The sequence below is a fragment of the Hemiscyllium ocellatum genome, chromosome 31 (genome assembly GCF_020745735.1).
Source record: "Hemiscyllium ocellatum isolate sHemOce1 chromosome 31, sHemOce1.pat.X.cur, whole genome shotgun sequence".
NCBI lineage: Eukaryota > Metazoa > Chordata > Chondrichthyes > Orectolobiformes > Hemiscylliidae > Hemiscyllium > Hemiscyllium ocellatum.
The window spans coordinates 45,870,179-45,890,970 of NC_083431.1; the positions used below are offsets into that span (position 1 = coordinate 45,870,179).

General features: G+C 40.5%; 1 protein-coding gene across 2 annotated transcripts in view; it reads right to left on the reverse strand.

Moving 5' to 3' along the window:
- Nucleotides 1–414: 414 nt before the first annotated feature.
- rhbdd2 (rhomboid domain containing 2) overlaps nucleotides 415–20,792 on the reverse strand; it is a 55,159-nt gene continuing 34,781 nt past the window's right edge. For both annotated transcript variants that reach the window (XM_060848262.1, XM_060848263.1), the window contains one exon: nucleotides 415–1,370. In XM_060848262.1, coding sequence (XP_060704245.1) covers nucleotides 809–1,370 — 562 coding nt within the window. In that variant the 3' untranslated portion in view covers nucleotides 415–808. The remainder of the gene's footprint in view (nucleotides 1,371–20,792) is intronic.

Genomic DNA, 20,792 nt, shown 5'->3' on the forward strand with positions numbered 1-20,792 from the left:
AGTGGTACAATTGCAACATTTAAAAGGCATCTGCATGGGTATATGAACAGGAAGGGAGGGATATGGGCTGGGTGCTGGCAAGTGGAACTAGATTAGGTTGGGATATCTGGTCGGCATGGACGAGTTGGACCGAAGGGTCTGTTACTGTGCTGTACATCTCATGACTCTATGTAATAGCCTGCCCAGTTAACAAAACTCTCAAAATTGTTTCCCATAGAGGTTCTAAGACTCAAACTCAAGACTAGTTTAGTTGGAGGTATGTCCTTCAGATATCTTGACCCATCAACTGTCAATTCTTAATTAACACATTTATCAAGTATAAATTGAACCATTTCAATTGCTCTGATATCCTAGCTTAGCTAATGTTGGTGCGTTGGCATTGCCAGTGCAGACTGAATGGACATTAAGCCAGTATTAAGACAAGATAAAAACTTTATGGTACTTTGCAAACAGAAAACAATGTTCCAATCTGTGCTAATAGTGATAATTAGAATACAGGTACAAACAAGAAATAATTAATGACTGTTAAAATAACCAGAAGATGCAATCTAGAAAAAAAAGCAAGATTTTTGCACTGAATTTGATGCCAATGATATGACTCACTATGAATCAATACACACTTTTCTACTTTCGCTTTGGCTTGAACCAGCATTTGGAAAATTTTGCATTTCTATTATCTGACAAGTGGAAATTCAAATAATAATTTTAAAACAAAGGCATCTTTGGCATTGAGTGTTGACTCCGTGATGGTGGCATGAACTCTCCGTTTTGCAGAGGTCTGCTCCAACTCAGGACCAAAGGGTAAGACCTAGTTCATGACCACAGAACAGGAATCTTCAAGGTCTTTTCTAACAGCTGGGGTCTGATCGTCACTGTGCTGGAGCCCAGGTGAATTACACAAAACCTTGGCAGCATATTGATAATCACTTTTATGATCACACGTATGTGCATGTCCAGGATTATGTGTAAGATTATGGCTATGCCCATGCCGAGTTGTGCATCCAAGATCATTACCGTGCCCTTCCCCAGGTGTGCATCCAAGATCAGGGCTGTGCCCATGCCCAGGTGTGCGTCCAAGATCAGGGCGGGGCCCATGCCCAGGTGTGCGTCCAAGATCAGGGCTGTGTCCATGCCCAGCTGTGCATCCAACATAATGGTTGTGTCCTAGTCCAGATGTGGAGCCAAGATTATAGTTCTGTCCATGTCCAGCATCATATTTAAGTCTAGGAACATATTCAAAACCATAACTAGGATTGTGCTGATGCTCAGGTCCAGACCAATATACCTTTGAATATTGGTAGTGCTGGGAATCAGTGGTTGGAGGAAAGTAATAGGTTTGTGTGGGATAGGACCCTGGTTTAGGATTGCACCTATAATAAAGAGAAGAAGGTTATTGCAGTGCTAAACTGTCATATGTATTTTTATCCTGTAGTTGTTGTCTCCCTATACGCAAGCCTATTTCAAGTTTTAGACTGTGAAGTTGTGAATAAGAAAATACCATGAATTATAACATCAAGGATGAATGCCAAAGCATAAAAAAAACATTTTTTCTTTGTAGGAAACTCGATGCTGATGAAACAGTCTGCATTCCAATTGTACCAAGTAGCCCATATATGGATTGGTGCACTGGAACTTTTGGCAAATCCTAGCTCAGTGAAAATGTATACAGGCAAGTATGTTATGAATTCTGTGTTCTATCAACACTGGAATTAATCGCTGGAGCAGTGTAAGGCTTATGACAAATAGTCAGAAATCACATGAAGTAGAAACACACAACCATTTCCAAATAGTGAATGCACTCAAATTAATTCTTTCAGACATTTTGCAGATTCCTTCAGTAAAGCCCAATTCTGACTTCCCAAGATAAAATGATTGCAAAGTTAGTCCCCTGTACTCGAGCAACTGGAATTAGATAGGTACTTCCTTGCACACCCATCCCCACACCAGCCATTCTGGATGACAGACAGGTTTTCCAATCCAGAGGTATACTCAGGCGTGAGGTATAACTTCTGGGCACAATAGAGACCCGGGTTCAATTCCCGCCTCAGGCAACTGACTGTGTGGAGTTTGCACGTTCTCCCCGTGTCTGCGTGGGTTTCCTCCGGGTGCTCCGGTTTCCTCCCACAGTCCAAAGATGTGCGGGTCAGGTGAATTGGCCATGCTAAATTGCCCGTAGTGTTAGGTAGGGGGTAAATGTAGGGGTATGGGTGGGTTGCGCTTCGGCGGGTCGGTGTGGACTTGTTGGGCCGAAGGGCCTGTTTCCACACCGTAAGTAATCTAATCTAATCTAAATTATCCTAGCCCTTACCTCATTCCTCTCCTGCCTGGCGGAATGCAGCCATTCCTACAATATCAACCAGACTGAGGGATGTTTAATATCCATCCAGATCTGTGGATACACCCAACAGGCATTGCCCCATTCCTGGAGGTGGGATTAGCTTGATCCCAATCCCACCAAGTCCCTCACTGAAGAATCCAATCCAGCGACAGTGACTCACCTATCAAGGTAGGCAATCAACACCACCAGCACCCAATCAGTTGGACTACCTGAAGACTGCACAGTCATAACATCCCAAATGCCACAATCCTTGCCTTTCCTAACATATATTCACGATCTTGATCTTGGTGTGCAGGGGACAATTTCCAGATTTGCAGATGACACTAAACTTGGAAGAATTGTGAACTGTGAAGAGGACAGTGTGGAATTCCAAACACATTGACAAGTTGGTGGAGTGGGAAGATAATTGGCAGCTGAGGTTCAATGAAGAGAAGGGCAAGGTGATGCACTTTGGTTAAAGAATGTTGAAAAGCAATATAAAATAGGTTACGCAGGAACAGAGGTGCCTAGGTATATATGTGCACAGATCATTGAAGGTGTCAGGACAGGTTGAGAGAGCAGTTAATAAATCACACTGTTTTTGGCTTTATTAACAGGGACATGGAGTACAAGAGCAAGGAGATGATATTGAATCTGTACCAGGCACTTGTTAGACCTCAACTGGGGTACTGTGTACAGTTCTGGGTCCCACATTATAGGAAGGATGTATTGGAGAAAGTGCAGACACAGGAATGAAGAACTTCAGTGATGAGGATGGATTGAAGAAGTTGGGACTGTTCTCCTTGGAGAGAAGAGTATGAGAGAAGGTCTGATTGAGACTTTCAAAGTCATGAGTGGCCAGGCAGAATAGGCATGGTAAAGCTATTTCTGCTTGTAAAAGAAACAAGAACATGTAGACATAGATGTAAAGTAATGTGCAAATGGAGCAAGGATTATGTGAGAAATATCTTTTTCACACTGCAAGTTGCTAGGGTATTGAATGCACTCCCTGGAAATCTGGTGGAGGCAGGTAAAACTGAGGCATTCAAGAGGGCAAAAGAATGATTCTTGAGATAATAAGAATGTGCAAGGATATGAGCAGGAGATTGGTCCCAGGTAATAGAACCAGACTAGCTAGTAGAGTCAGGGCAGGCATGAGGGGTATATGGTCTCCTTCTGCACCGTAATGATTCTGGAATTCTATGTTTGTGAAAACGTAAACCCCATTGATAAACAAGAGCCAATATGTAGAAGAACAAAACCTTGGGATGATTACACAAAGACTAATGGAAAAGGTCAATAGAGGTGGCATTTGAAACTTGGAACATGCCAACTCCAGTCAGCTGATCTCAGATAGGCCAGTTTGGAGCAGCTTTCTTTGGTTTGATTTACTATTGTCACGTACCAAGATACAGTGAAAAGGGTTGTTTTGCACACTGTAGAGGTATGATCATACCATGCATCAGGGAAGCAGAATGGATTGCAGAATATAATGTTACAGCTGCAGAGAAGGCATAGAGAAACAGATCAGAATCAGAAACATTTGAGAGGTCCATTCAAAAGTACATATAATTGAAGAACACCTTCTTCTGTTATGGTATTCAAACATTTATATCTTCTGCCTGATGGAAGAGGGTGGAAGAGAGTGTAACCAGAGTGGGAAGGGTCTTTGATTATGTTGGTTGCTTTCCTGAGGCAACAGGAAGAGTAAATGGAGTCAATGGATGGAAGGCTGGTTTGTGTGAGGAACTTGGCGATGTTCACAACCCTCTGTAGTTTCTTGAGAAGAGGAGTTGCCATACTATACTGTGATGCAGCCGGGTAGAATGCCCTCTATGCTGTATCTATAAAAACTGATAACACTCTTTGTGGACATGCTGAATCTCCTTAGCCTCCAGAGGAAATTGAGGCATTCTTGAGTTTTCTTGTGCTTTGTTGTGTGTTCCATGTGGATGGACTAAGACAGATTGTTGGTAATCATCACTGCCAGGAACATGACGCTCTTGACCATCTTGACTTCAACACCATTGATCACCAGCTCCTTCATGTTACTGATGTTGATGGAGAGATTGTTGTCTTTACACAATGCCGCTAAGCACTCAATCTCTTTTTTTGTATTCTGTCTCGTTGTTTGAAATCTGACCTACAACAGTGGTATCGTCAACAAACTTGTAAGTGGAGTTGGCAGAATTTGGCCACATAGTCACTAGTGTATTAGTACAGTATGGGGCTGAACACGAGGCCTTGAGGGGCATGGATATTGAGGATTATGGTTGGAGGAGTTATTGTCGCCTATTACAGTCTATGGTTCAGAAAGTCAAGGATCCAGTTAGAGAGGGGAAGCTGAGAGCTAGGTCTCGGAGTTTAGAAATGAGTTTGTTTGGAATTATGCTGTTGAAGGTGGAACTTAAGTCAGTAAGTAGGAACCTGTCATGGGTATCCTTATTATCCAGATGTTCCAGAGATGAACGTAGAGCCAGGGAGATGGTATCTGCTGTGGATCTGTGCCCTGGTAGGTGGATTGCAAAGGATCAAGGTACTTTGGTAAGCTGGAGTTGATGTGAGCCATGACTTACCTCTCAAAGCTCTTCATAATGATGGAGGTCAGAGCCATCAGATGGCAGTCATTGAGGCATGCTGCATGATTTTTCTTTGGCACCGGGATGACGGTGGTCTTCTTGAAGCAGATGGGGACTTCAGATTGTAATAAGTAGAGGTAAAGATGTCTCCGAATACTCCCGCCAGCTGGTCAACACAGGATTTGAGTGCACGGCCAGGGACTCCATCTAGGCAGATCGCTTTCCGTAGATTCATCTCAAAAAGGCCAATCTAACGTGTGCAGTGTGACCATGTGTACAGGTCCAGCTGAGGCTGTTGGGAAAGCTGATATCATTTCACTGACCTTGGACAAACCCAGCATAAAAAGCATTGAGCCTATTGGGTTAAGGTGTATTGTTGCACACAATTCTATTCGACTTTGTAGCTCATAGTCTGGTGTAAGCCTTGCCACAAATGATGGTTGTCTGTGTGATTAGCGAGGAGACAACTGGGTAGGCTCGTTTGATCATTGATGATGTAGACTGAAAGTAAATATATACCCCATAAAAAAGGGTGTGAATCTAGTACATGTGGTGGGTTCTCAGACTCAAGAGGGAGCTGCATCTGTCCAGATGAGGGGTACAGGTCGCATCGTTAAAAAAAGGTAGATGATTACACAGTGATTGCAATATGATCTCCTGGACTTGTCCTGAGAGCAAATCCAGAGTACATTAATCCCTCATTAGCCCTGGGATTTTATCTTTCCCAGGGTGTGGTGGTGGTGGTGGTATTCAGGACTATAAAGTTTCTAGCCATGAAACTCTTGCCACCATGAACATGGAGCCCTCCTCAAAGACTAGTCTGCCTTTTCTTACTCATTATGTTGCGTGCAGCCAACAATTGAACAGCCCAATGATACACACTGCCAATATGGAAAACAGTATGTTGGCAATGAAGCCAAATAAAACCTGTGCCTACTGGGCTCTAACGGTGCTGTGGTAGTGCCCCTACTTCTGAGCCAGGAACCACAAATCTTCCAGAATTGTGTAATAACATACACAATGGGATAAAGAAGCATAGAAGGGAGAGAATGAATTGATACTTTTGTCTGGCCAATAAATTGCTGTATTTCAACTATGTTAATCAACCTGTTTAATATATCCAATAAATTGATATGTCAAAGGATCACACTACAACTTGATATGATTAATTACAAGTTAATGATGATGTGAAGAAATCAGATAGTTTAATTGGTACAGTAATAGAGTGATGGATAACAAGAAGTAACAAGACAATAATCTGAGTGGCTCAGATGGACTGATATCTGTGACTTGCACTGTCCTTCTGCAGTTCAGTGTCATTTTGTTTTTTTGTGAAGTACCTTGGGATGCTAACTGCACTACTGAATATAAGTTGTTTTGTTGATAGGATCTCAATCAGGAGAGTGGATGAATGACTTCAGGACAGTGTGCTCAACCCAGAAGTGGGTTCATCATGAGGTCCTTCCAAGGGATCAATCATTCATTTTTGCCGTACCTCTGGCCAACATTCATGAAAGGAGAAGTGGTGGCCAAATGGTCCATCGCTAGGCTCTCCATCCATAGACCCAGGTAATGTTCTGGATACCTAGGTTTGAATTCTGACATGGCAGCTGATGGAATTTGAATTCAATTTAAAAACACTTTGGAATTAAGGCTTTAATGTTGACCCTGAAATGGTTGTTAGGAAAAAAAAACTCATCTGGTGTTCATTAATGTCCTTTAGGGAAGGAAACTTCCATTCTTATCTGGTCTACATGTGATTCCAGACCCACAGCAATGAACTACCCTCTGGGAGAAAGTGAGGACTACAGATACTGGAAATCAGTGTCAAAATGTGTGGTGCTGGAAAAGCACAGCAGCACATCAGGCAGCATCCGAGGAGCAGGGGAGTTGACATTTAGGGCATAAGTCCCTCCTGCTCCTCGGATGCTGCCTGACCTGCTGTGCTTTTCCAGCACCACGCTTTTTGACTATTAACTACCCTCTACCCTATTAAGGATGGGCAGTAATGTTGGCCACTACTAATGAATAAAAAAATCCATTTTGAATCTCCAGTGGATCACTAGCCATGCCATCTAAACAAGACACTCCATTCTATCCTTGGTCACCCACTTTACAAACTGTCTCTCTGTGAAGTGATCTGATGACATGATAAATGAGTTCTCATGTATGTAGAATGCACTAATTCACCGCTCAATCCACCCCCTCCCCTCCAAATACCTTAATACGATCAGGTTGCTTATCCAATAATCTAGTTTTGATTAATCTGTACATTTCGTCAACTAGCCATCAAGAAGATCATTTGGTGGCATCACAAATTCCATTCCATTCGTTCCTTCATTGTAATTGTAAAGAGATTAAATCAGATTTCTCCCATCGTATGAGGTTCAAAGCTAGACTTCCAACCTCATTCTCTCTCTCCATCTACAACACCTAACTTTATCTCCATAATTCACCCATTTCTACATAGCTTCTGCCCCACTGCTGCTGAAAGTACCTTCCTTCTTATTATTTTACCTACACTCCATAAATGCAATTGTTTCCAGGCCAGACTATCATTCAATGTCCATAAACTTGAGTTGATCCAAACCCCTTTGCCTATATTCTAATTCACAACAATCCGGTTTATGGGGTTGCAGCTTATAGGCCTACTTTGGCATACAGTCCACTAACATTTGGATTAAAATATTTGTGTCTTCATGCTCAACACACTCCAAAGCCCACTCTGCAACCTCCTTCAGTACCTACAATCCTTCAAGAACTCTGCATTCCACCAAATCTGGTCGGTTATGCATTCCCTCACAACAACTCTTCTAGCACTGGCAATTTTCAAAGAATCAGTTCATAGGATCCCTACAGTGTAGAAAGAGGCCATTCAGCCCATCAAGTCCACAGCAATTCTCCAAAGAGCATCCTACCCAAACCCACCCCATTTAGCACAGCCAGTCCATCTAACCAGCACATCTTTGGGAGAAAACTGGAGCACCCAGAGGAAACCCACGCAGACACGGGGAGAGTATGTAAATTCCACACAGAAGGTCACCCAAGCCTGGAATCGAACCCAGTTTCCTGGCACAGTGAGGCAGCATACTAACCACTGAGCCACCAGGCCACCCACAGAGATTTCTTCACTAGTGGAAACATCTTACATAGAATGTAGGAATAGGCAATTCAGCCCTTTTGAGGTTGCTTCATCATTCAATGTGATCATTGCTGATCGTCCAATGCAATTCTCTGTTCTTGGTTTCAAAGTTAAAAATCACACAGCACCAAGTTATAGTCCAATGGGTTTATTTGGAGTACAAGCCTTTGGTCGAAAGTTAGTGTTGGACTATAACCTGATATTGTGTGATTTTTAACTTTGTCCACCCCAGTTCAACACTGGCACCTCCAAATCGTTCTTGATTTCAGCTGTCTATGCCCAACTTAAGGAATTTCCTCCCTAAATCTCTCTCTGTCCAAAATGTTCCTTCAAACCTACTGTTTTGATGATCACATCCTGAAAGCAATCATCCCTTGATGTGGTGTCAATTTTTGTCTGATTACTCCCAAGTGAAGTGCCTTGGAAAATTCTCCTACATTAATGGTGTTACATAAATCCAAGTGTTTTTTTGTGACTATCCATTATATTTAAGGTCGGAAATGAGAAACTGTTTAACCAGACTTAAGAGATTAAGTGTGTACAGTTTCTAAAATTTGAAACAGAAAGGATCCCCATTTCTGTATAATGTCACAGTCCAATAATAGGCTACTATGTAATCAAATCAGAATGTGGTGTAGCATTTTCTGACTTGGCAGTGACTTGCTTCTTGCAATGGGCTCAGTTTTCCATCATATAATTATAATAATTGAACAAATTGAATACAGACAATCATTCTCTGCAGCGAATTTAATAAAAGCAAACTACAGGTTTTCACATCACATAGCCGTAAAGCAAATAATTCATCACTGTCATGACAAACATGTGTGTCCCTGTGGACAGTGGTTCTGTGAATGTTACAAATTAATTCTGTCAAGCATACAGCCATTGCATTTCAGAGAACTAGCTGGTTATCAAAACAAGCTCTGCTGAAGCGAGCAGGTGGTCTAAAGACCAATGCACCCAAGAGAGGTTCCACAGAAAGGAAATCTTTCATGGGAGATTGGGGCAAAAACAATAGAGGAATACTGAACATACACTGTGCTGTTCTGCATCCCATGAGCATCAACTGGTCTGTGACATCTCATCTGAAAATGATCCATCAAAATAAAGTCCCCATTGTACAAAACCAATGCTCAAAGAACTTTGATTTTGCTTTTCGCAAGGGTTCATAGAATCATCATAGAATCCCTATTGTGGAAACAGGCCATATGCACCATCGACTCCACACCAACCCTAAGAACCACCCCCTACCCTATCCCTGTAACCCTGCATTCCTCTGGCTAATACATCAGGCTACACATCCCTGGACACTATAGGCAATTTAGTTTGGTCAATCCACCTAACCTGCACATCTTTGGACTGTGGGAGGAAACGAGAGCACCCGGAAGAAATCCATACACAGGGAGAACATGCAAACAGTCGCCCGGGGTGGAATCGAATATGGATCCCTGGTGCTGTAAGGCAGCAGCGCTAACCACTGAGCCACCATGCTGTCCTGTTATTGTTGTTATTTTTGAGTTTATATTTCTACAATACTGGATTTTGCATGTAAAGGGTCAACGCCCAGTGCTGCATGTGACCTCTTTTTAAATGCAAAGCCTTAATGTGAAGTCTGAATTATGCAATCTGATTCATTTCATGCAAATTTGGGGAAATAGCTCCCTTGCCACAACAGTGATCCCATTCTGTGGGAGGCTCAGGAAAGACCACTACAGTGGAACCATATGCTTACCCTGGTAGCTGGATGGACCATAAGAATCAGGAGCAGGAATAGAACATTCAGCCCACTGATTCTACCTAATTATTCAAAAAGATTGTGCATGATCTAATTGTGTCCACAAGAACATAGGAGATAAGAGCAGCCATAGGCCATTCAGCCCCTTCAGCTTGCTCCAGTATTCTCTAAGATCTGCTGGGGCATCAACTCCCTTCTTGTGCCAGCTCCTCATAGATTTTTGAAATATCAGGAATTGACAGTTACCTATCTCCTCTTAAAATACCGGCAGTGAGTTAACCTCAGACATTCACTACTCTCAGAGAAGAAATTTATTCGTGGTTCAATTTTAAATGGTATCCCCTTATTCTGTAACTATGTCCACAAGTTCAATACTCCCCTCCAGAGGAAACATGTTATTCAGAAACACAGAATATAGACTTGTGCTTTGTAGATGGTGAAAAGGCTTTGGGGAGTTTGGAACTGAGGTACTCACCTCAGAATAAACAGCCTCTTACCTACTCTTGTTGCCATGGTATTTATGTGACTGGTCTGGTTAAGTTTCTAGTAAATGATAATCCCAAGGATGTTGACAATGGGGGATTCAGTGATTGCAATGTCACTGAATTTTAGGTGGATATTGTTAGACTCTCTCTTGTTGGAGGTAGTCATTGCTTGGCATGACTTGGTATGGTGCAACTGTTACTTGCCACTCAACAGTTCAAGCTTGAATACTGCCCAGATCTTACTGTATATGGACACAAATGCTTCAATATCAGAGGAGTCAAAATGGAAATAATGATAACTGTCCAATCATTAACAACAACCTCATTTCTAACTTAGGGTGGCAGAAAAGTCATTGATGAAGCTACTGAAGATGGTTGGGCCTAGGACACTTCATTTAGGATATACAGTAATGCCTCAGGGCTGAGATGATTGGTATCCACCAACCACTAGCATCTTTTTTTGAACCAGATAGAAGTGGAAAATCCCTTCATACTTGGTTCCCATTGTCATCAATTACCACACTTAGTCAAACACTGACTTTATGTCAAAGGCAGTCACTCCCATCTCATCTACTAAAGCTATAATGAGATCTGACACAAAGCCATTCATCGCCTTTACCCATCCACTAACATATTAATAATCAAATACTCTCTTAAATGCATTGATTGAATGTCCCTCCAACACACCTCCAGGTAGTGCATTCCAGACCCTAACCACTTGTGGTGGGAAGTTATTTTTCACAGCACATATGCTTCTTTTTCAAATTGCTTTAAATCTGTGCCTTTCATTCCTGTTCCTCTTAGAGTAAACAGGGAGAAACTGTTTCTATTCAATCTAAATCTCTCATGGTTTTGAAACCTTCTATCAAATCTCCTCTTAACTTGAAATTGTTCATCCCTGGAACCATCTTGTAATTCTCTTTTGCACTCTCTCCAATGCACTTCCTGAAGTGTGGCACCCACAGTATTCTAGCTGAGGCATTACTAGTGTTTTATACAAGTTCAGCATAACTTCCTTGCTCTTGTTCTCTCTGCCCCTATTCATAAAGTCTAGGATTCAACATGCCTTATTAACTGCTCTTGCCACTGCCAGTCACCTTTAATGATATTATCCACATTTACACCCACATTGCTCTGTTCCTGCATCCCCTTTAGAGTTGAACCTATTTTATACCAACTCTCTAAGTTTCTTCAAAATATATCATCTCATATGTTTCTGCATTGAACTCCAACTGCCATCTACCTGCCCATTCCACCTATTTGCATATCATCATTTTCAGTTCTACACTATTCTCCTCTCAGTTTACAACACTTGCACAATTTTGAACTACTTGCAATCTTTGAAATTGCTTTACGTACACCAAGGTGATTAATATATTAGAAAGAAAATTCCAACTGACCTTGGGATGCTCCACTATAAATCTTGCTCCAGTCTGGAAAAAAAATTAATTAACCATTTCTGTCTGTTTCCTACCACTCAGCCACATTTTTTTTAACCACATTGCTACTGACACTTTGCTCACAAGTCTGTTTTGCAGCCAGTGTATCAAATGTCTTTTAAAAGATCATGTACACCATAAAAATTGCATTACCCTCATCAGCCTCTGTTACTGCTTCCAAACACCAGTTCTCTTATAATATTTGTACCTAGTTGGGTGAAATGGTGGCTCAGTGGTTAGTACTGCTGCCTCACAGTGCTAGGGATCTGGGTTCAATTTCACCCTTGGACGATTGTTTGTATGGAGTTTACAGATTCTGTCCATGTCTGTGTGGGTTTCCTCTGGGTGTTCCCACAATCGAAAAGATACGTAGGTTAAGTGGATTCGCCATATTAAATTGCCTCATAATCTGCAGGCTACTTGAATTAGCCATGGGAAATGTAGGGTTAATGGGATAGGGTGTTTGGGGGGATATTCTTTAGAAGAGTGGTGTGCACTCCATGGGTGGATTGGCCAGCTACAAGACTATAGGGATTCTGTGATTCCAGTTCTGCAGAAACTACTCTCCACCATTCCAGTCAGGATGTCATCAGGGACCATAGCTTTTGCTTTATCCAATGCCCTGAATGACTCCTTGAAGTTGCTAGGCGTTAGCTGGAGACTGACCTTATGGTGGTAAAGGATCTCAGAGGATGATTGCAAATGCTTCAGCATTACTTTTTATACTTATGTTATGGCTTTTGCAATCACTGAGAATGGGGAAGGTCCAGGGAACAACCTTCTCTTCTGGTTTATTGTTTATTTACTCAGTGTCATTCATGACTGAATATGACTGAACAGCAGAGCTTAGATCAGATCTGTTGGTTGTGGAATTGCTTAGGTCTGTGCAGATAACTCTGCTCCTGTTGTTTCGCATGCATGAAATCCTGTGTTACAGATCCACCAGGCCATCACACTTTTTGTAATGAAAATATGAATTTGAAGCAGAAGTAGACCATTCAGCCCCTTGTGCCTGCTCCACCATTTAATGAGATCGTGGTTTGTGTTTCAAATTCCAGATTTCAGTTTACCCTAGTTACCTTCAATTCTCCTGCCTCTCAAAAATCTATCTCCTGCTGTCTTAAAAACACTTAATGCCCTCCACCTCCATCCCTGATAAATGAGGGGAGCTCCAGAGTCACACCCCCTTCTGAGAGAAACCATTTCTTCTCAGCTCTGTCATACAAGGGCGAGATCCTAATTTGAAACAGTGCCCCCTCTGGACTGACCTACAACGAGAAACATTCTTTCCACACACACCTCATCAGGACCATTCAGCATCTCACTTACTCCAACCAGGTCACCCCACAATCTTATAAACTCCAGTCTGTTTCTGTTACTCTGTGCCTGTTGCATGCAGTTCCACACACCTCACTGAATAACGGTTGTTTTCTAGGCTTCAGCATAAGGAGAGTAGCACCAGAAATACATTGGACCATTAGTTTATACAAAGCTAATGTGGTGGTCGAATATAATTCTGCAATTGCTAATATTTTCATAGGTAGGTGCATCTGTGACATGTAGATTGGAGAGATCATGGTCAAATTGATTTTTCCTTGGTGTTGATTTTCTCACCCCTTACTGAAAAAGCAGACTGTCAAATATTTCCTCTGACAGTAGTGATACTGCCATTGGTGATAACGGACTTGAAATCGTTTGCTTAGGAGATCATACTGTGCCCCTGCCCTGCAGTGCATTTTCCAAGTGTTCAATACAGAGCAGTACTGATTCATCAGCTGTTGGAGGGAAGTGGATGGAAATAAACAGGAGGTTTCCTTGCATCAGGTTCAACCTGATGTCGTAAGATTTTATGAGGTTTTGAATCAAAGTTGGAGGACCCCCAAGGACAACTCCCTCCAAACGGTGTACAACGGTGCTGCTACCTCTGGGGTCTGTGTCAAAAGAGTGACAGGACATACCCTGGAATCATGATGGATGGATCTGGGTCATTGCCTAGAAAATATGGTTCTGTGAGACTGTTACTTGATTAGTCTGTTCAAACACCTCATGCAATTATATACACATCCCTCTTTTTAGCGAGGAGGAATGTGCAACGCTGACAGACTGTTTGTGCTTTTTTTAATGTCTGAATCCCATGTCTGTTTTGATAGAGGATGGTCTGATGAGTTTTGTTCTTGTATAAGAAACCATGAGGGGACTAAGTATAACTGAGTGGTTTGCCAGGCCATTTCAGTGAGTGATTTCACTGGACAGACGATCTATGGGAGTATCTCCCTGAATTCTAACATTGACTACTTCAACATCATATCATTTGGGACATCCTGGAAAGATGCTGCATAAATGCATATCATGTTTGCTTTCTAAAGCCCAAAACTAGGACAGCCCTGCAGTTGCATACTCAGCCATTGATGGCAATCTGCATGTGTATTTGCTATAGAAAGCTACAGTACCTAGGGGAAAGAAAGAAAAGACAATGCATTGGTGAACAAAAAGCCTGCTCCCATTCTATGGGAGTGTTACAGCAAGATTATCCTGAAGCAACAATTAAAGAGAAATCCCCAAACCAATAGCACCCATTGTATTTCAATTTTAAGCACTGGGTGGGGTGGCTACTCACGGAGGAATACAATAAAAAATCAAATCCCTAGCACCACAGGAGATTTGACTGCGCAGAGAGGTAAACGAGTAGACATACAGTGGTCATCAAGGTTCAATATTTGAGTCAAACAGATGCGATTCTCCAACAGCTATCATGATTCTCAAATACTATACTGTCTGCCTAGGGTCACAGTTAAGGATATATCCGAACAGGTGCTGGATACTTGACACAAATTTGAGCCGTAGCCAGAAATATGGGCCACACTGGAACCAATGACAAGAGGCAAAAAAATGACGATGTCCTTCAAGGCAGAGTTTCAAGAACTAGAGGAAAGAAAACTATATATAAAGAAATTATTTCACAATCACAGGATTACTCCCAGGCCATGCTAGTGGGTCTGGATGAGGATGATTGTACAAGGGAACAGATGTTTGGGGAAATGATACAGAGTAGAGTGTTTAAGATTCTCACCGATTTGGGACAAGTTCTGCAGGACATACGTACAAGATGAGCAGACTATATCTGTATTAGCTGTGAAGTTAAATATCACTGTTCATGGAGGTAGGGGTGGAAAGGGAAATAGAAACAGCAGAGAAGAATGAAAATTAGTAATAGGACAGTGAAAAACCAACAATATAATTAAAATATCTAAAAAATATTGCAGAAAGTTGATTGACAAAAATAGCAAAAGTGATAAATTTGTATCTACATCAGTATCTACAGGGTAACAAATGCTCGGTGAGGTGCAGGTTCACATTTCTACACAGGACAATGACATGTTTGCTTTATCAGCGATGTAGCTCAAAGACAGCGAAGAATGGGTTCTCGATATTCCTGCTTACCAGGTATTCAAGAATGATTGAGAAAAACGAACAAAGGAAGGCTCTTGGACCACATGTTCATGATCACATGATGAAAGAGATTGCGGTTTTGGAAGAGATGCAATAAAATGTGACAGAATGATGTTGGTGATGATGCAATACAATTCCTTCAGGGTTGCTGTGGATACATGCATTTCTTTTTACTTGCAAGTTATAACCTAGAGCAACAAGATAGTGAAGGAAAATGTTCCCATTTCTTTCAGTCATGTGACTGCCGAAGAATCTTTCACTGTCTTGTTGATTACCACTGGTGTGTAGTAGAAGGATTTACAAACTGACAATAAAGCTATTTGACCATGTTATGAATGCACATTCTTTGGCCATCAAGCTCTGGAGTGGGACTTGAATCCTGTCTGAATCTAGTATAACATAATGACCTCCACAGAGGTGATATTAGGAACATGGACTAAATCAGTTCAAGAAGGCAGCTCACCACCACCGTCACAAGGACAAGGAGCAGACGATGAATGCTGGCCAACCAGTGATGCTCATGACTCATAAGCGAATGAAGACAAACTTTAATTATAGATTGGGAGAAACAGTGCCATGGGTAGTGAAGAAGAAATTAGGATTATTTTTAATCATTTTTTTCAGACATGTTTTGACACACCTTCAGGATAGGTGAGATTTGAACCTGGATCCTCTGGCCCAGAGGTACGGATGGATGTCTTCAGTCTGACAAACCATGTTGGATCTGGTTCTGGGCAAGTGGAATGTATTATCATTGGACATCATTTTAGCTAACAGTGACCACAAAACTTTTAAATTGAAAGTAATTATAGAAAGAAATCAGAAAATATTAATAATAGTGATCATCTGTAGAGAACTGACTTCAGAGATTTAAGAAGGAGCCTAATATAGATAGATTGGCAAATGTGATGGCAGGGACAAGCAGTAACAGACTCAGGAGAGAAGCAGTTTAGGTACAAAATGGGATATTCCTTTGAAAGTAAAAGGTTGAGCATCCAAAGCTCATGCGTCCTGGATGATAAGCAATAAAAATTCAAACAAAATGGAAAAAGGAGACTCGAAGCAAATATGAGGAGCAGGTGTTGGTTAATGATCAGGAAGATGATAGAAAGTAAAAGGGGAAATTGAAATGCTCACTACTGGAGGAAAAAAAGAGGAAGCAAAGTTCAAACTTTACCATAGGGAAATTTTCATTCTGAGTAAGAGGAAATGGTAGAAGTACTAATGAGTACTTTGGATCTATCCAAATGACATGAATAATACAGTAAAAAAGAGCAGTCTGTGAGCAGGATAATTTTTAAGTTATTAAGGGAATCAAGGGTTATGGGGATACGATAAGAAAGGGGAGCTGAAGATTATCAAATCAGCTACGATCGCATTGAACAGTGGAAAGATCCAATGGGTTGAATGGACTACTTTTGCACAAAGTCTGATCTTATAATAATTAGAGAGACATACTAAAAAGATAAGCATTGTTGAATGTTGGTAATTTGCCAGGTCCAGATAGAATACAGTCTAGGAGACAAAGAAGCAAAGGTAGAGAAATTAGCGGAATTAGTCACAATCTTGCAATCCACACTGGATGGACAAGTGATGCTGGAGAGTTCTAATGTTATACTAATATTGAGATAGACAAGATAGGTAAACCAAGAAATAATAGACCAACTGACCTAACATCAGCTGCATGAAGATATTAAAAACAATGAATACAAAATCATCGTATTGTGGATGTTGAAATTTTGAAACGACAATAAATCAGCGTGAAAACACTCAACATGTCACCCAGCATCTGTAGAGAAAGAACTAGAGATAACTTTCAGCTGAATTACCTTTAGTCAGAACTGAAGAAAGTTAATCATGCAAGATAATTTTAAGCAAGATGGTGAGGGTCTGATAATGAAAATAAAGTTCTCTGAAAGAATGGATAGAATGCTCTTCTCTGTGGATATAACTTCTTAGTTCTGTATTATTCTAGTTCTTTCTGGCATATCTGCGGGGCTTCCATGACATTTATATAATATGGAGACTAAAGATTATTCATAGTACTCCAAGTGCGGTTTAACCCAAGTTCTACACAGGTTTAACATCATTTCTCTGCATTTTCAATTTATCCTTTCCAAAATGAATCCTAGTATATTGTTTGCTGTTCGAAAGACTATATTAACCTACATTGTTGCTTTTAGTGGTGATTTGTGTCAATTCTACTGAGTTCCTCAACTTTGCTATCCCTTTTTAGAGGCTCGGGGCCCAATATTAACAATGGATGGATTTTGGTGAAGTTAAAATCTTGTCCTTCATTTCTAAGGAGAATGTAGTTTCTTTATTTTTCCTACCAAATTATTCTACTACACAATTATATATCTAGAAGTTAATTCACTTGTTAGATATCCATCCATCAAGTATATTAATGTCTTCTTGAGTTTCGTCAATATTCCTCTGCATTAATGATAGCATGTAAATTCCAGAATTATTGTTCGGATTTCCTACTTCAAATAGTTAACAACAGTGATCCCAGCAACAATCCTTATGAAACACCATGTTCCACCTTTGGTAGACTCTGGCATCATTTAAGCCCTCCTCTCCATTTTCTACTCATTACTATCTATTCTGCTGACCCTCCACCCAATAGAACATGCCCTGTTTCAGTTTGATCCTTCATCTGTACAACAGTACCTCAAACAGTGCTACCCTCCCTCTAGCCAGATTATGTACTCAGCTCTCTGGAATGGCATTTGAACATACAACCTTTGCCTCAGAGGCAAATGTGAGCTAGATTCGATACTCAAAATAATAGTAGCTACTAATCTGCATTTGTAGTTTGTTTCTGTCAAATAAAAGATGCTAATACCTGCCACATATAAATACATCTTAAGTATTAGTGTCCCAGATGCTGCCTAGTTAAGTATACGGTTCCTGCAATCATAGATGATTCAAAGTGACTGCGGTAAACATCTGATGTAATTAATATCTTGTGAATCTTTTTTAAGTGGGATGTTTGATTGGTAGTTGCATCTGAAGTATTTACCATTCAGCTGGATACGTTACTGCAGATGGATTTGGATGGTAGGACCGAAAGACAGAAACAAACAATTAATTGGTTAAGTTAGGGATAATATTTCTAGATGTATTCTTCTCAGCTGAGAATCTGGAATAGTACATGGGAGTAAGTATATATTTGCTGCTGACCTTTAAATTGTGCTCACCTATTATGGAAATGAAAAGATATCTGACATAAAAACATATTAATTAATTAATTAGTTATTAGAAATATTGATTCTGAAGTTTTCTGTTGGCTAACTGGATTGCCCTGGGTAGTCTCAGGAATATCCAGAGATTTGCTGCAAGTTCACCTTTTCTCATGAAAACATTTTAAATCACAAGCAGGAAGTTTCCTTATGTATGCAAGTTTTAGATCAAGCAGTATCAGGTTAGGTGCAGACACTAAATCAGAAACAAAAACAGAAGGTGCGGGAAAAGCTCACCAGACCTGAAATGTTAACTCTGATTTCTCTCCATAGATGCTGCCAGACCTGCTGAGCTTTTCCAGCAATTTCTGTTTTTGTTTGAATTAAGTGATATTTGTGTTAATTTCTCCAACATATAAACCATTATGTTTTTAACTCTGTTCTTTCTATTTCACTTTTTAAATTTCAGTTATCTTTACTCCGAATTCAGTAGGCCTCTTTCACAGGATAGTGGGTTCCTCTTTGCCCAAAGTTCACTTGTTTCAAATCTTAGTTATCAAAACTGCAACCTGTGTATACTCACCGTGCAGGCCAAGTTTTTGTTGAATTCATATAATTTAGTACAGCATTGTGCTGAATAAATTAGTTTATACAGACATCCAAATAGCAGTTCATGTATAAAGCACCTCACTGCATCACTAGAAGTTTTAAATACCCCATCTTTCATATTCCTTCTCCAAATGTTTCTCATGATCACAGGACAATTAATTTGCTTGGACTGCATTTGCTTCTTGTTCCTGCAAATGTCTACCGTAATTAACATAAATTGCTCAGCAGAAACCGTGAACTCTCTCTAACATTACCGTACTTGCAAATAGCAACAGCATAGACGTATTCAAATGTTAGTACAGAATATCAATGCGCTGAACAACTACCAGAACAGCATGCAATCAAAAAAAGGCATACACTAGTACTGTGTCAGTGTCAACAGCATGCCTGGTTTGCTTATACTTATAATCCAGAATATCTTCTCACTGCATAAACTTGGATGGTTATTTTTAGGCAAGGCACTAATTAATTACCAATGACTACATTTACAAAAGGGCAGCCAAGGGCTTAAAGGTCACCTGGTGCCCTTTTCATAACTTGCATGTTAATCTATGCTGATGCAGTTTTGAAGATCTTAAGCTTTTTTTAAGGAAAGAGGTCTGCTTCTACTTAGTTGCAGTTTTCACATTTGGGTTTGATAGAAGTCTAAAGCCAAGAACAATATAGATTTACAAGACTGTAAGCGAGTGAACTTAGTCCCTGCGCAAAGTCCTAGGAAATCTCTCTATGTTGGAGGTAGCATTTGAAACTAAACAATTGAAGCATACTTTAAAAAAGGTCATCGTGTGAATGGCTGAAGGAAGAATGAGAAGAGCATTGAACTCAAGACCAGTAGTTCAGTTCCGAGCAGCAACTCAACCAAATCATAAGGAAAGGCCAAACTATCACCAATTGATTCAAAAAGTACAAGGCACTCACTAGAATGAATGCTGAAATTGCTGCCGTTTGGAGCTTTAATGAGGGTACAAGTAGATTTCACTCTGAAGCTATTGCAAAGTCAATATCAAGGCCATTCAATTACATCAATGATGTCCAATTCTCCATGAGATTATATCTCTGAGAAAGGGAGGGAAGAACACTGGTAACATTTAAAATCATTCCAAATTCTGTTGCCCATGTTATAACTCGCATCAAGTCACCTGTACTCAGTAACTTACAATGGTGCTCAGTTAGGCAACATTTTGATTTTAAAATGCTTATTCTTGTTTTCAAATTCCTCATAGCCTTGCTCCTCCCTACCTCTGTAATCTCCTCTGGTCCCACGTCCCATCTCCGCTCCTCTAATTCTGGCCTCTGAGACTCCCTGGTTTTAACTAGTGGTGGCTACTCCTTCATTTGCCTTGGCCCCAAGCTTGGAATTCGCTCCTACTTTCCAGCCTCAATGTTCTTTCAGGTGCTCCTTAAATCCCAATGTTGTAACCAAGCCTCTGGTCCCCTGAATAATGACTTGATGCCATTTTTTGCTTCCATAACTCTTGGGACAAATTTTTATATTAAAATGTATCACAAAAGAGAAGCTGTTGTTGGTAAAATTGAACTAAATGTTACAGAACCAGTTTAGACTCCATCTTTAAATTTGAAGCTACAGACATTGCAACATTGTGTAAGATGTTGATTCCTGAAAAACATACAAGAACCAGACAGGAAGTCCCCCAGTTACATTCGTCCCAACATGGACACTCAAAATGGTAAGTCTTCAGCTGGCTGGTCTTTCTCATGTCTGCATAGATTCCCCTAACTCAGGAAGGAGACAATCAAATAATATTATTATAAGTTAGCACAGATTTTCACAAAAATAAAACACACTCAATTTTAGAAACCAAGACTAAATGGTTGATAGTTTGAAAAGAA